This window comes from Sceloporus undulatus, chromosome 3 (genome assembly GCF_019175285.1).
Source record: "Sceloporus undulatus isolate JIND9_A2432 ecotype Alabama chromosome 3, SceUnd_v1.1, whole genome shotgun sequence".
Taxonomy (NCBI): Eukaryota; Metazoa; Chordata; class Lepidosauria; order Squamata; family Phrynosomatidae; genus Sceloporus; species Sceloporus undulatus.
This window is the reverse complement of record NC_056524.1, coordinates 27,995,543-28,013,040: the sequence shown is the minus strand read 5'-3', so window position 1 is coordinate 28,013,040 and position 17,498 is coordinate 27,995,543. Positions and strand designations below refer to the sequence as shown.

Here is a 17,498-nt window from a genome sequence, read left to right as displayed (position 1 = left end):
TTCTTCTGAAATATAGCCCACAGCAGCAGTACTGGGAGAAAAACAAACCAGCATTACTTCCACTGCTCTCCTTTATAACAGCACTTGAGATCTCCTGAAGCAGTCATTCTTGAATAAAGGAACTTTAAATTGCAGTGAGAAACAGCTATGTTGCAAGATGGGCTACATCATCTGTGTCCTAAATCAAGGTTCAGGGTTTGTTTCCACACACTAATCAAGATCACACATAATAATAATAATAATAATAATAATAATAATAATAATAATAATAATAATAATAATAATTTGTTTTATTTATATACCGCTATTCCAAAGATCATAGCGGTGAACAGCAAGTAAGCTAATTTGCCCCCAACAGTTTGGGTACTCATTTTAGCGACCTCTGAAGGATGCAAGCCTGAGTCGAGCTTGGGCCCTTTTGCTGGTCTTGAACTTGCAACCTTGTGGTTTTGAGTGAATGGCTGCAGTACAGGCATTTAACCACTGCGCCACCAGGGCTCCTTGTAACATAGGAGTTACATAATGTAAATCTCCACATATGGAATTACACATTGATTGTGCTGTACAGCCCATGGTTAAATCACAGTGTGGTGCAACTGAATGCACAACTAAAAGTGTATGCATATCTGCATGTACAATGGCACCAGTGCACAACCTGGTTTGTCCAATTTATTCATAAGAGGAACTTATACATTAAACACCTTAAAGATTCTAGTCTGCATGTTAATTAACTTACCAAATGCCAAAATAGCAGATTGGCTTATTGTGGCTTTGTGTATGGCATTTGTTGATAAATGTCACTATATATACTTTCTACCTGTTATATTTCTTTGTGCTCACTACTTATCGTCCCTTCACACTACAGAATTATAGCTCTATGATTCAATTTTAACTGCTAGGGTTCCATTTTATGGACGCCGGGGATTTGCAATTTAGAGAGTGGCATTTCAAATTTTCAGCCAGAGATCTGGTGTCTCACCAAACTACAAATCCCATGCTATATGTTTGTACATTGCATAATTTGGGGTCTACTGTGAAGTAGACTTCATAGTCCATAAAAGCTTCTACAAGTCAGCCCTCCATATCCAAAGGTTCTTTATCCATGGATTTAACCATCCACAGCTTGAAAAGATTATATATATATATATATATATATATATATATATATATATATATATTATATTGCAAAAAGGAAACCTTTGATTCTGCCATTTAAAAAAAAATAAAGGACACCATTTTACTTCTCCACTGTATTTAATGGGACTTGATCATCCACAGTTTTTGGAATCCTTGGGGTATCCTGGAACCAAACCACTGTTGGATGCCAAGGTCCTGCTGTTCCATACTAATTCTGTTAAGATACCACAAAACACACTGATTTTACTATTTTACTTCCAAACTAGTCATCAACTGTACTTTCAGATGAAGAAAAGTTGTGCTTTATATTCCAGACTAAAATAATGTACCAGGCTCAGTTCAGTCTGTAGCTTCTTTACTTGTTGTTTCAGAAGATCAGTTTAAATTAATGTCCCCTCTCCACTTTCAATAGTAGCAGAGGATAGAGGAAAATTGATGTTCACCTTGTACCTGGGAAATTATAGCACTGGTTTCACTTCAACTGCCATGTTTCCATCCCATGGAAGCATGGGATTTGTAGTTTGGTGAGACACCAGATCTCTGGCTGAAAATTTGAAATGCCACTCTCTAAATTGCAAATCCCAGGAGTCCATAAAATGGAACCCTAGCAATTAAAATGGAGTCATAGAGCTATAATTCTGTAGTGTGATGGGGAGTTTTCTTTGAGACAAGAGATTATATGTCCTTTTCTGCTATTTTTTTACAGAGAGAAAAAAGGAAAATAGTGTTTCCCTTCAGTTTTGCTCTGACTTAAACAAGGTTTGCTTCCCATATTTAGAAGTCACTTCTTCAGTTATCCTGGAAGAGCTTTCTTTCATCCATCAGAATAAAATCTGACATTTCTCCTGTGTTTTTAATCTTGCTGCATAACTGTATGTGTGTTTAAAAGCAATTCAGGAAGGAAGGTATTTCTAAAGCTTTATGCCCTGGATGTTCAAACAACCTTGTATTTGCATTTTCCTATCTAAACAGGCATATCACAACTACCCTGCACTCTTTAAGGATGTATTCTACAGGCGATAGCCATCTGTGCTTTTACTTACCTGCCAAAGGTTTCTAAATCGTATTTTTATATTAACTAAATTCTGAAATAATGGAGCAAAAGAGAACATTTGATACATATGCCTTGGCATAAAGCTTTCAATAACTGAGCCTGGTTTGTATTTATTTCTCAGAACTCCAGACTAACATACTGTATACTGCTTTTGAAATCCTGCCATCATTTAAGCGAAGTGTTAGGCTCTTTGGATAGATCAGGTTCAGTTTCCCATGCAAACTCTTCTTTCATGGACAGTATGAATGATCACCTTCAATCAAAAAGACTATGCAAAATGAATTCCCATTCCCTCTTTTTCTTTCTATGCCTTGACCCTGGGGCATGTGCTCACATGGACAAATTCATACTTTGAACTGAATGATCACAAGCATTGACTAAGCAGCAAGTCCACCAATCTGTGTTTTTCAAAACTGAGGGTGGGAAGAAAATTGTATGGATATTGGAGGCTAATAGTACGGTGATGCCCAGCAACAATAGACCACAGAAGAGGGATCTTAATATACCTGCCCTTGATTTTGATCACCATTTTGAATTATTTCACAAAACTTGGCAGTGTTTCTGGAAGCTGATCAGAAGGCCTTAGAAAATGGCACATAATCATGTCCCTGAAGGAATGCTTTCCCACTGTTGCCCACCATTCCCCAAAACATACAGCCATACAGATGATGTACTATGATGCACTGTTTACACAGAGCAATTGTGAAGCAACTGTGAAGCATCTTAAATACAACCTCAAGTAATATGCATCTGAATGCTTGTCACTGAGACATGAAATTGGTGTTGTTGTATGATTCCCCATTATAGATGTTTGCACATTTTCTGCATTGCATCACTTTCATTATTATGACATTTTGTACCTCTTCCAAGTATTATTATTATTTTATTATTATTATAGAGTAGACCTCAGTAATGGGGAGGGAAAACCTGAGACAAAAGCAGTAATTCTCAGATCATGTACAGCTGCCAGCTGCTTTGAATTGCTTTTGCAAATATGGCCTGGACTAGGTTCAACAATACATTTCTTCCCTGTGATATGTTGACCATTTGAGAATCTTGAAATAAGTCTTGCAAACATTCTTTTCTGTACAAATATATGGCACACACAGTTACTCTAGAGGGTCGGAAATAATTTGAACAGAATGTTTGCTTGGAACAGCTGCATTATAGTTTATTGGTGATGGACAGAAAGGCAGCAAATTCATCATTTAGTAAGTTTTCAACAAATAGCATGTTAAAGCTTTAACCTCTGGACTTTGAGCTTAGGGTACTCACGGAGGCAAAAGAGAGCAAAATACTATTAAGGATGTTCTGAAACTGTTGTGTAAATTACTCCCTGGGATTTTGGGATCCACCATTGTTCTGTTTTTGTTTTGTTTTTTGTATAAAAGAATGTAGGAAGCTGGCTAGGATCTCCAGCTCAGAAAGGTCTTTCATCACCTGCTATTCAATCCTATGTAGCTGGAGATACCAGAGAGTGACCCTGGGACCGTCACTATGCAAAGGCATGTATTCCACCCATATCATAACACAGTGTACTGTTCTTTTGCAAATTGTTGCATTTTTCTTTAAGGGAAAGCTGATGGAGAAATCCTCTCATCTGTAGGTTTCAGTACTCTTCTCCTTACGGGTTTTCCTAGGTGTATCTTGTTATTGAGAAGTAGGAACCACATACTTTTATTGTTGGGAGGTAGTTTTGTAGTTATCTAGTCCATTCTCTTATTCCATATTGAATTTACAATACAAGAAGGAACTTCAGAAGTGTGGGATCCAGAAATACAAACATATTTTACCTTGAAGCTCAAACTTTTGGTCCTGCAGATGTTTTGGACCTTGGCTCCCAAAAGCTCTAACTATTGACGAAGCTTGAAGTCCAAAATACCTGGCGGGCCAAAGTTTGAGAACCATTGCTTTAGGAGAGAGCTCTTTACCTGTTGAAATGCAAGGGAAACCTGCACAAAAACTGGCTAACTGCTAAGCAGTGGTCTCATGGAGAAGGGGGCAAAGGCCATGTGTGGGTGAGCAGAAGGCCAGAAAGCAACCCCTGGAGGACCAAATTTGGCCTAAAGTCTGAGTTTATCCTTCTTTTCAGCCACTGACATCTGTGCACTTTCCTTCTTCCTGTAGAAATGAGTGAAACCATGTCTGTTCCTCAGCTACATGATGAATATATTCAGATCAATCTCCTCTTTTCTTTAGCTTAAGCAGACCAAATATTTCAACCATTCTTCACAGAATTTGGTTTCCAGACACTTTGTGTGGACATGCTTCAGTGTCCTAGTTTCAAATGTCCTGAAAACGAAACACAGATGTATTGTTGAATTTTGCATTTGCTCATCCTTAATATGAAGGCCAAGCTGCAACTGATTCAGGGGGCATTTTGCATGCCCCCCCCCATGCTCCAATTTGGTGACATAGCTAGACTTAAAAAATAAATACACTATGAAAACAGTACACACACACACACACATTGCCTCTCATTATGGAAGAGCTCTGAAGGCAAAACATTGAACTGACTGGATAACTAGAAATTAAAGTCAATGAATGTTTTACTGTATATACAAAGATGCCTGCAGCATAGCCAATTGTGGGGAAAGAGGTCTAGACTAATTAACCCAATGAGAAGAAATAGTACTGGTTTCTTATTTGTTGAAGAGGCATAGGCAGAGGCTTCCAGGATGCACATTTGACTGAAGTTTTGCTATTATTGCTTTTGGCTCATACATTCTTCTAATTTGGCAGCTGTTTTGCTCTCACCAGTGGGTGCCAAGACACATTCAATCCCACTTATTTGAATTGGCCAAGCAGCGTGGTTTAATTTTATCTGATCTCTGTTCATCTTTGTTATTCTGAAAGGTTCCTGCAGCTGGAAAAATCTAAAACTGTTATAAGTCTTGTAAGCTGAAAATTAGACTGGTTTAAAAAGGCAACTGGCATCTTTCCACACTTTTGAAAGGGTCATAAACCAGACTGTTCTAAGGAGCATGTTTCTCTTTTCCCAATGTTATGTGAATACATCTCATAGTTGTGTTGGTGCATAAAAGTATTGTATAATTGTGCTGATACACACCCAATGAATAGACCAGTTTTATACTGCTTTGTATCTGTGATTTGGGATAGTTATACAAACCATCATGTTTTGCTTTTTGCACTAATACCTGAGGTATAAATCTGCGATTTTGAAGCTCCAACTTTTGAAAGAACAGCAGTTTACCCCTGAATAACATCAGCAATAAAGTACTTTGGAAAACTTTTTAAGTAAATTACTACCATTCTTGTTTGGTTTGTTCACAGGTGAATTGGTATTCCTTTGCATTGTGCTGATGCTATGGTTGGGGTGCTACTTCTTTTGAAATAACAGTTTTCCCCTTGCAAATGCAGAAGTAATATATTCATAATGTTAAAAAATGGAAAGACAAAAAGCACTTCTTGATTTTTCATGCATCTGATGAAGTGGGCTGCTGTCCATGAAGGTTTATACCATTAGAGGTCTTAGTTGTTAATTTTATCAGCACTTCTTGGAAAAATGTTTTCTGGTTCATTTTCATTGCCTTCACTTTCCCTTACTCTCAGTGGCTCTGCCTTGCCCTTAGTAATAAAGTGATACAGCCAATTTACATGACTATGAAGCACAATTCACATTGCTTTTGCATACAGTGCAACAATCCAAAGCACTGCAAACTCACGTGGAATCATGCATCTCTGTACTATTGGTCACAGTATAATAACCAAAACTAAGGATGCCACCACCACCCCACTAAAAATGTAGCCATTACATACTACCAACTGTTTGGAGATAGCCATCTGCTCTTCACCATTTAGGAGCCATACAGCTGGAAACACTAGTGAGGAAGTGTGAAGTACACTTGGCACTTGTACAATGTATGAACTGGCCCTGATTTCCACTGAGTATTTCCATATGCAAGGCTGCAGTTCCAAACATGCTTCAGAGGGTATAGATTTAACATATATTGGTGCTTCTCTGTAGCCCCTTGAAATTGGCTAGCACAGGTAGTGGTAAGGCATGATGCAGGCCAATAACATCTTGAGGGTCACATGTTCTTACATTCCTTGCCAGTAATGTATGAGACATGTCTATTCCTCCTCAAAGCCTCTGCCTCTCTAGAAAAGAAGGATTCATTTCTTACTCTTTCCTGCAGTGTTTCCAGCTCTCCAAAATGTAAGGTGACATGAATGACCCTCCTGAATATGTCTGTCTGGGTTAAAAGAGGACTCTGCCCAGAAGGGACTGGACTGAACTGAGATAATAATGGCTGTGCTTATGAAGCAAATTAAAATGTGAACTTCTCTTACACATGTCAGCTGGTACAAAACTTCAAGGCTATTACCTAGGCATTTTTAAAAATTCATATGAATTATTTCCATTAAGATTTTACTAATTTTATAATAGCTTGATCCTCTCCATCACCAATGTCTTCCAAATTTACACTTGCATCTTCAAAATACACTTTTTCTTCTATGAGCTGGTTCACATACTGTATACATCAGAATCACATGCTCATAACTTGACACCTTGCAGCTGATGTGCATGTATGGAAAGGGATCGTATTAGAGATGACACTGTATGTGTGTCATAATCATTTTGTGGTTGCTCCTTCACTCAGATTCTCGCTTCAAACTGCATCTGTCATTGCAATACAGGTATGTGTGGGAATAGGCTGTACAGTTCTCTGAACCAGGAAACTGGGATTAAAAGACCAGCAAAGCAGGGGCCCATTAGGTAGTGTAAAGCAGCTGACTGACTCAGCCCAGAGACACTGAGGGACAGAGGACAGAACTGTGTGTGCCCCATGGCCTGGTGTAGCCTGTGTCCCTTAAAATGCCCTGCTGCTCTTTTATGCAACGGAGAACACTCTCTTGTTGCCAATGCAGAGGTAAAATTCAACTGGCAGTCCACTTGGCATTTATGCATGGAAAGGGCTTGTCCTCTGCTTCAGTCAGCAAAAATCCTTAGGCCAGCCCTGACCTATATCATCAGGCTTCCTTTAGTGTTCTTCATTCTGATGCCGGCTTTTCACTATTGTGGTTTGCTAGCAATTTCATTGCTTGTTTATCTATGCTAGAGTTGACTCCTTCAGCTTCCTTTTCATACTCTGGCACACAGGTGCAACCTACAGGGATAGTCACGTAATCCTCCGTGTAAACATATCGGCCTCCAGTGCAGGATGTAGTTCGGCGTAAAATGACAGTCGGCATAAATACTGGAGTACTCCGGAAGTGGAAATTCTCTTCACCGTAAATCCCAGTAAGGCATCCCTTGCACAGGCAGTAGGCTTCAGGAATGTACTTTGGGTACCTTGTCGGATCGTAAGAGATCCTGTGCCGAAGGGGAAAAAAAAGAAAAGACTCAGTTTGTATATTCTCTCCCATAGCTCTCCCGCACTCCACACCTTATTTTAAAACAGCTGGACAATATTATAACAAAGTTGACAGTTGCTTTGTATTATATAATGTTTTTGTTACTATGCCAAGAAAGCAAAGGGAGCAGGAGGAGTGGGAATCATAAGGTTCTCAAAGTTGAGATGCTTATTTGAAAACTGGAAAGAAAAAACTTTGGACAGCTCCCTAAATAGATCAGCCTCTGACACCACCAAGTTCAAGTTTCCTTGTTTATCCAATGGCATGCAGTGGGCTTAAGCCTCAACAATGAATCAAATCAAGGGCTTGTGGAAGGGTCAGCCCAGTTCTCACAACTGTTGGATGTATCTGGCTCAGTTTGTTGCAGGACTGTCGCAAGACATTTGGTACCTGATGGAAAAGACAAGATATCCACCCACCCATCCTTCCAGCTTTCTATACACCAAATATAACCAGATTCGCAGCGGAAACCTACGCTTGCTGTTTCTTTGGAGGCTGGCTTTGGAGGCACAAGGCAAGCTACCGGATACACACACAAATCTCCTACACAAATCAGGTCACTAGTTTAGTAGATAATGGGAATGCCATAGATGTTGTTCATCTGAATTTCAGCAAAGTATTTTATAAAGCCCTACATGATATTTTGATTAGCAAATTGAATGAATATAGAATGGCGGGAAACACTTTCAGACAGATCCATAATTGATTGGCAAACCATCATCAATGGCTGTGTTTCAAACTGGAAGAAAGTCTCAAGCAGAATGCTGCTGGGTTCTGTCCTGGGACCAACACTCTTCAATATGTTTATCAATGACTTAGGTGAATTGTGATCAAGTTTGTAAATGATAGAAAACTGAGAGGGGTAGGTAACATATTGGAAGATATGATCAAAATTCAAAAAGATCTTGATAAACTAGGAAAATTGGCTAATTAAACAGAGACAAATGAAAAATTCTACATTTAGGCCACAAAATCCAAATGCCCAAGTACATGACAGGGGATACTTGGCTTAGCTGCAATAAGTGTGAAAAGGATTTTGGTATTATTGTTGTTTATAAGTGGAACATGACCCTGCAATATTATGCTGCAGCAAAGAAGGCAAATAATATTTTAGTCTGCATTAATAGACAGTGTGGAATTGTGGTTTGAGTGCTGAACTACAACACTAGAGACCAGAGTTCAATTTCCTGCTCGGCCATGAAATCCACAGGGTGACCTTGGGCAAGTCACACACTCTCAGCCTCAGGGGAAGGCAATGGAAAACTTCTGAACAAATCTTGCCAAGAAAACCCTGGGATGAGTTGGAAACGAAGGCACAAGAACAATTCTGCACTAGTCAGGTCTCATCTGAAGTACTGTGTCCAGTTCTGGGCTCCTCATTTAAAGGATATAGAAAAGTTGGCACAAGTTCAGAGGAGGGCAACAAGGATGATAGCTCTGAAAGTTGAAAGAGATGAGCATGTTGAACTTGATGAAGAGAAGATGGAGGGGTGACATGATTCACTCTTTGACTACATAAACAGCTGTCACAAACAAGAGGGCACAAGTTTGTTCTCTGCTGCCCCAGAGAGTAGGATCTATAGGAGTGTAGATTTTGATAGAATATTAGAAGGAACTTGACAGTAAGAGCAGTTTGACACTGAAACTAATGGTGGGGTCTCTTTCTCTGCATGTCTTCAAAAAGAGATTGATAGCTCCCTGCTGGGGATCCTCTACCTAGATTTCCTGCATTAAGCAAGGGGTTAGAATTGATGGCCTGTAGGACCCTTTTCAACTCATACAATTCTATGATCTTATTACCACTTCTTGCCTCCCCATATACTTTCTGAAGCAACCACATCACTCTGCCTTATATTACAATGCCTTGACTGGCCTGTGCGTTAGGCCAAAATGCACAACCCACCCTCCCTTTTTAACTCAGAAAAGTTTTTTTTAAAAAAGTGGATGACAATTCATATAATCCCCTGAGTTTTCCAAGTTATGCCTAGGACACTTTGCAGTGGAACCTATTCTTTCCCTAGCTCTACATATTCTTTGCACTGAGTTCATGCTTCCGTCGCTAAAGTTGTTGCTATCCCTTTTTCTAACCTTTAACAGTGGTTTGAACCACTTTTCCCATCAGTCTCTGTCAAAAAGAGAAGCTTTGCATGATGAAAGGTATGTATATCCAACTTCTGTTGAGAGCACAAGAGGACCAGCTGGCTGGTCCAACTATGGTCTGCTTGGGAGTCGTAATGTTTACTTTTCCATGTAGACTCAGGTCTCCTTCTCCTTCTCCTCCAGAGCAGCCCATGGCTCAAGCAAGGGTGCCAGACGTGAAGGCCTGTGGAAAAATTAGGGGGGGAAACAATTTTGTTTTTCGGAATCATGCTAAAATAAAATATTCCATAATTGATTTTCTTCCTTTTAAATTTTTTTCTCATTTTCCCCCCAATTTTTTTTCCTGGAAAAAACCCAGGGGGACTGAGGAAAAAACCCTAAGAAACAAGAAAAAATTAAAAGGAAGAAAATCGATTATGGAATATTTTATTTTAGCATGACTCAGGAAAACACGGACAAAAATGATTCCCCCCCCTAATTTTTCCCTGGGACTTCACATCTCTAGTGCCACCTCACCATCAAGCAGCAAAATGAGCCTGCCTCTCTCACTTGAACTACAGGACCAATTCCCCTCACCTCAGTTATACTATGTTACTGCTTTTCTACAAATCCAAATTGTAATGGGAAGCCTGAAAAGGGTTTTAGAAGACTGGGTTTCAATGGACGTGAACAAACAGGCCAAAATAAAGCTGTTTCGGGTCACTTTGGAGGTATGCTGTTTAAATGAGACACACATCTTAAGAGGCCAGAAGCTGCGCCAAAGCTGTGCTATAGTCCTTAGGACTGGAGTATGGCTTTAGCAAGGCTTCCGACCTCGTAGGACACATGCAGCATTTAAACAGCATACCTCCAAAGTGGCCCAAAGCAGCTTTATTTTGGCCTGTCTGTTCGGGCCCAATGCTGAAAATACAGGGCTAATCTCCAAGAAATGGATGACATGTTCAGTGAAGCAAGCTGAACTGATCTCAGTCCTGAATCAAAAGCATCTAAACCAGAACCAAGAGTAGATTTGCAGGATTTATCGTCTCATCTGCCTAGGTTTAAAGAACAAGAATAAGATAGAAATGAGTGTTGCTTGCTTCCATAATATTTGGAATTCCATTTGGCTGTCATCCTTGAGTTATCTGGAGCACACCTGTTCTCGTTTCAAAGTACAAAGATGTTGGCAGAAGAATGGACCACCTTGGACTGAACGGAGGAGTCATCAAAATGGCAGGATCCATCTCTGTACATCAGTATATGGTAACAGTCTTGAGAGGGATATTTGCTTTTCTTTAAAGCTGTACACCGTGAACTAGACAAGCACGTCTTTTGGGAGTTATCTATTCTGGTTCCCAGATGTTTTCAGTATAGATCCTGTGTTAAGCCTGCTGCAATTTTAACTGAGTGTTTGCTGGCTTTGCTCTGGGAAAAGCTCTCCACTCTTAAATACTCTCAGAAAGCAAGGGCTGTTTTCAAATGAGCCTTTTATACTGGCATTGCTCCACTACCTGGGCTGGTTTCACAGGCAGCCTTCACATGACATCATAATCAACTTGACTGCAGCTTGAAATTAAGTCGGTTTTGTAGCAAGAGTTCCTTTTAATAAGGAAAAAATGGTTTCCCCTTTTAAAATTGCTATGAGTTAGAGGTGCAGGGAAAACACAGTCCCTTGAAATTGAAAGCCTCATTTTCACTTAACAGGTAAATTGGTGTGCGATACAAATCAATGGATCGATTCAATGAGCGTGGTTCCCTTACATGGTGCATAACATTGAGAAGCATAGGCCTAAACAGCAGTAGAATATAATGCAAACATACACCTTCTACATATTTCAGCAGCAGAGAAAACACCCATTTTGAATCTGGGTGGAAAAGATATAGATTCTTTCCCCTTGGAAGCCTTAATGGGTAAAGCAACTGTGAATAACTCGAGATCAGTCAGATGACTGATAGGTGATTGTAGGATAGGAGAAAAGGAAGAAGAGAAGGGGTGATTGAACCATTACTTTCCTAGCCATTTTGTGAAAATTACATTACATCAGGTGTGTTTTATCCCAAAAAGAGAAAAGATGGAGACTACTGCATCTATCAGAGAGAAAAGCAATTGAGAGGATGGAATGATGGTTCAGAATCAGAGCAGGTAAATGCAAAGGCAGGAAAAAGTTAAAAGGTGTCCCAGTTCCCATCCTCTGTTGTTGCTGAAGTTGCTGTTAGAAGAAGAGAAGAGGGTCAAGAAAAACTGCAGAACTATCAGAAATAAGCAGTTCTTCCCTAATTCATAAGCAGTCATCATGCCAAGACATTTTGCTACCGAAGGCGCAGCAAATGCTGCCCCCTATTCACCTGTGAAAGCGTGTAGTGCCCAGGAACAGCCAAGTTATTTTGGGACATAAAACAGAAAATGCTACAATAGTTCTCCCCGTCCTTCAAAACAAAATTACACCAACAATTAATTAAACAGATATTCACTGCAACAGCCAAACTCTGCTGCCGAAGGCAGTCATCTCACTCTGCCTTATGGTAGGACTGCCCATAAAAGAAGATATTTGCCAACTCAAAGGCTATATAGATATTTTTCTATAGGTTTTTTGTGGGTTTTTCAGGCGATGAGGCCGTGTTCTAGAAGAGTTTATTCCTGACATTTCAGCAGCAGTTATTCCTGGCATCTTCAGAGAATGCTGGCATGGAAGTCAGAGGGGTATATATACAGTTGGTTGAGAGGAAGCGATTTGCATGTTAATCTGTGTATTATTCTGTTATTGAATGGCAAGGCCTCAGGGTGCCTATTTAATTAATGATCCATTGTCTGCTGGGGAAACCTTCAACTTCACATCTGATATTTTTCTGTTAAAAGTCAGGAAGACAAGAGGAAGATCTTGTTTTAATTGGGAAAAAAATTAAGACAACTGATCTTTCCTTTCTTTTGCACATATTCTCTAACAATGGTACACTAGAAAGAATTAGGTGTACTTCAGAGCCAAGTTCTGTGGAATGATCTACACTTTGGGCCAGCAGGAGATGGCTGCTCTGTAAAAAGGCTTCAAGTAAAGCACTACTGTATTTGATCCAAAGATCTACAGTTCATGCCCATATGGGAAAGAGAGTGCATATTTGCTTTGTACTATGAAGCCTGCCTGTCAGAAATACACCCCTTTAGAAAAAAAATAATTCCATTACCATGCACAATTTCTATTACAACAAGTAGTCTCAGTAATGTTGAGTTCGGAATAATTTTTCTTTAGCAACAGTTCCCTGTATCATTTGCCATCATAGCTGCTCAGAATTCTGAGAGCTGTAATCAAAAATTACAGGGTTTCCAAATTCTGATTTTCTGCTACTCCTAAATCCATATCCCTAGATTTGATAAGAAAGTTTTCTAGAATGCTTTGTGAAAGGCACTCCTGCTTTACAGGCTCACAATCTAATACAGTCTGATAATAATGCAAGTGAATAAAAACACAAAAAGAGGGGAGATTTTATGCCCCCCCCCAATTCAAATGGGGCTGGCACTTTTCTGTTGGGTCTAAAAAGTGCATGACAGACAGAAACTCAACTGGTATAATTATTTTCACAATTTTATCAGCAGCTGTCAAACATCTACCAATATATTCTAAGGGCATCCTTCTCTTCTCAACTAAATAAGAGGCTGGGTGCATTCTTGAACCACAACATGGACACAGTGATCACAAATTCATCTCTAATCTCTGGTTTATAGAGCTAACCAAGCCTGATGTTATACCTATATTTATGTCAGTCTATGTGTAAACTAACAGCAAACCATGGTTACAACCTCAGATTTAATCTTTCCTAATATCAATTCAGGTGCAACGCTCATGGCTAGCACTTAAAAGCAAAGGGAAGGAAAATTAAGCACTTGTTAGGATGTTGGCAGGATGAGGATGAAAGCAAACTGCTTAGCTGGGAAAGTGGGAAGGGGATTATGTGGGTAGCAGAGTCATTTTGGGCTTTGGCTCTGCTCTACTTACTGCTGGTTTTGGCCATCATGTACCCCAACAGATTATCCCCTGTAAAGCTTGGACTAGCCACACTTTTGGAGTACCGTACCTCTTCTACAAACCATCACCCCTAGCCAACATGCCCACTGTTTCAAGCTCTGCTGCTGACAAAATGCAGCCCTTGGTGGGAAAAGGTGCCCTGGCTCTTTTTTTGGATCAGTGCCTCTCAATCTTTGTCCATCCATTTGGGACTTCAGCTTCCAGAATCCTTGAGGACTGGTCAAGCTGTCTGGGGCTTCTGCAAGTTGAAGTCCAAAAACCCTGGATTATTATTATTAAACTTTATTTATGAAGCGCTGTAAATTTACACAGCGCTGTACTTGCAATCTTTTTAGTTAGACGGTTCCCTGCCCTCGGGCTTACAATCTAAAAAGACATGACACAGAAGGAGAAGGGAGTGGTGGAGGGAAAGGGTAAGAGGTCCAGCAGTTCCTCTCTACCTCCAAGGCCTGGACCAAGGCAGATGGACTGGAGGGAGGGCTTGGGCTCTTAATGGATGGTTAATCATTTTCCAGGGAAAATACATACTCTCAAGTAGGACAATGCATATACAGTACATAGCATCCATTGCTTTAGAAAACACTTCTTCCTATGACATAGCCCTGTGCAACCACAACTATTTACTGATTTGGCCAGAATTGTATGGATACCATATACTGACATAACTCCACCAGCATAGTTGGTGGCAATAAGAGGAAAAAAATCAGAGGCTGTGAAGGAAGTAAATCAATGGAGGAATAGTTTGCTAAGAGCCAGTAATTTTGTATGGTTTCCTTTCCCACTGTTGCCTGACTCCAGAGAAAGTGTGCCTGTGAGTTTAGTGCACCAGCACGATCCTTACTTCATAGTCATTAGTCTTAATTGCACCTATTCTACTTCTTAACTGACAATAATCACACATCTCTCTAGACTATAGATATAGCAAACAAAGATATGAGGAACTGATGGCAAAACATATCCAGGCTAATATTACTGAACAAAGCCGCCAATGAATCAAGGCTGGTCTGCATTTCATATGGTGCTCATCCCGACACTCGGATGCTTTTACAGTGCAAAAGTACATTTTTGGCTTTTACTATTGGCACGTAAGCTTGGCTTGCAGGGGCAGCATCACATGGAGCCTTAGCAAATCCAGCATTATTATTTGAAAAATAAGCACCATCTTAATATATAAAATACTCACTAGACAAAACATGGACAATAAGCAAACATAATGCCAAGTTTCAGACTTATAAGGGAGAAGGAGTATAGTTTGTAGCTGGGAAACAATGGTTTCACTACAACACATTATTTGCTCTCAACTGCTTCTTCTGTGATAATGGAAATCAGAACTGAACAGTATTTGATTTGAGGGCCTCACTTCACATAAATTTAAATTTCCAATCCAAACGATGTTTACATGGAAGTGAATCATTTTTGCCCCAGCCTGGTCAAGGTTAGTTGTAACTCAGAGCTGTATGTTGACTGTAACTGATTTTCTCTCTTTCTTTTGGGATGTCCTACCCTTACAAGAAAAAGCCTTTGTGGGGTAGAAGTGGAGCAGAAAATGAGCTGGGAAAGGGAAAAACAGCACACCTTACCAGTCTTGACTGAAGATTCCTGTTTTTACTAGGGCTTTTTCTTAAGGAGAAGAAGATAATGATGAGACTATGGGGAGTAAGGAATTACACAGCTACACAGTACACAGTACTTTGGCTTTTAGTTCTTTCAGTTGGAAGTAGGCCTAACTTTGCAATTGGATTTATGTCTACTCAAATATCTTCAGGATCAGTGTTAACATTTCTAGATAGGCCCAGAGAAAATTTCTGATTTGTGATGATAGGATGTGATCTTAAGCAGAGCTTTGGAGTAGTAATGTACTATGAGGAACGCCTTCCTTGTAACATGTTGCTTTCTAGTGTAATGAAGGCACAACCACCTTCCTTTTTAAATAACATAACATCATTACATTTCCCCATCAAACAAGCAACAATTATTCATTACTTCTTCTTGTTACTTTTTGGGACTAAAATGTTTTGTTGACATTTTAAGGGGATTAAAAATTAGGCTATATTCCAATATATTCTAGGCTATATTGTTTCAAAATATGCACCCACGGTTTTTTTAAAAACCAGAAAAGCAGTGCATGACACTGATCGATTCCTTCTGAATGTGGCCATGATCCTTTCTCCACTGTAAGAAGTTTTTGTTGTTGTTGTTGTTATTATTATTATTTTGCTTTGCTTTGCTTTGCTTTTGGAAGGAATCTGTTGTGTGCGGTAAGGGGATTTGATGTGTTTTTGGTTTTTTATTTATTTACTGAATTGGTAATGCGATCTCACATCCTGTTAAGGCACCTAATTGGGCAAGGGATTTCCTATAAAGACCCTTGTTGGCAAACCACGAAAAAAGGGATTGGAAACAGGGAAAGTATTTGGGGAGTGGGGGCAGCACAAAGGATCTTCTCGTGTTGCTGGAATTAGGCATGGCTATGTCACTGAAATGATGTCTGGCCGCCTCACCAATGACAAAAATGGAACGGATCGAGAGGCGCAGATTCTAGTGAGGACGATAATCGTCCCTGGAAAACCCCCGAAAACAATGAGGATTAAAAAGATCCTGTTTCATAGTGGGAACGACGCTTGCGTGGAATCGATTCATTGATCTGATGGGAAAGAAAATTGCGAACCAGGTTAAATAGTATGTGGGATGAGTCCTAGGAAAAACTTCTGGCTACATCTGAGATCTAGATGTCAAATCAGTGTTGAGATCTGGCAGGATCCCCCTGGAGACTCAGCACTGCTGTGATGATCATTCTATGTCTGGCTCTGGAAACATAGCCAGATGCTTATCTGATCCTGCCTGCTTGCCATGAAGCCCAGGATGGCTGTGCAGGGCAGCTTCAGGAGTTTTTCAGTAAGTTGGTGGGAGGGTAAATGGCTCAGTGTAGCATAGACCTGTGTCTGTGGATATTTATGGGATATGGGACTAAGGCCAAAGGATCACTTTTTAAAAATAACATCCTAAGTTAAAATATTTAAGCTATTAAATGACATAGATGCATTCATTTTAAACCAGGAGGAAACTGTAGCTGGGCATAGGGTTGCCATAACCCGGCGGGGGGTGGGTATTTCCTGCTTTAGGACTGTCTGCACGGTCACGGTACGCTTTGTTGTTTGCCCCCCAGCTTTGTTATTGCGCCGCTATGGCGGTGCCTTTGGCCACTCTTGTGGCCGCCACCGCCGCCACCACCATTGCAGCCGTCGCTGTGTGGCCTGCTGTGGCTGCTCCTCTGTCCGCCGCCACCGCCACCACGGTTCGCCTCCGCAAGCCGGGCCTGCTGCCTGTGCTGAGCCCCGCGCAACTGCGCGCCCACACTCACATTTAATCTTCCTGGGCGCGTTGGAGGGCCACCTATTATTGGCTGGCAGGCTGGGCCTGGCTGGCCAATAGCGGAACAGCCCGCCCCCTGCTTCAGTAGTCTATGACTGCTGGCAGGGGCGGGGCTGTTCCAGCTCTCTGCCCCATTGGCCGCCCAGGTTAAAGAGGATGAGCTCTCCTCTGTTTACTTCCTGGACCGGCAAAGGACTGGAGCGGAGGGCAGCCCCAGCCGCAACAAAAGCAGCAGCAGCAGCAAAAGGGAAAGGAGAGGACCAAAGGTAGGCCTCTCTGGGCCGGGGTGTGTGTGTTTTTGGCTTCCACGTTTATCATCATCATCATTATCCAAAGTCCTAGCTGTGTGAGTGTGAGTCAGTTTGCAAAGGGACCTTCCATGTTTATCATCATCATCATCATCATCATCCAAAGTCCTAGCTGTGTGAGTGTGAGTCAGTTTGCAAAGGGACCTTCCA

General features: G+C 40.7%; 1 protein-coding gene across 2 annotated transcripts in view; it reads right to left on the bottom strand.

The window, feature by feature from the left end:
- Positions 1 to 6,515: 6,515 nt before the first annotated feature.
- IL17D (interleukin 17D) overlaps positions 6,516 to 17,498 on the bottom strand; it is a 22,914-nt gene continuing 11,931 nt past the window's right edge. The window contains exons 1-2 of one of the 2 annotated variants that reach the window (XM_042458304.1): positions 17,030 to 17,059; positions 6,516 to 7,529 (exon numbers count right to left, since the gene is read on the bottom strand). In XM_042458304.1, the coding sequence (XP_042314238.1) occupies positions 7,208 to 7,529; positions 17,030 to 17,031 (324 nt within the window). In that variant the 5' untranslated portion in view covers positions 17,032 to 17,059 and the 3' untranslated portion in view covers positions 6,516 to 7,207. Of the gene's footprint in view, positions 7,530 to 17,029; positions 17,060 to 17,498 lie in introns of those variants that run through there. The other variant, XM_042458303.1, reaches the window with a different exon arrangement.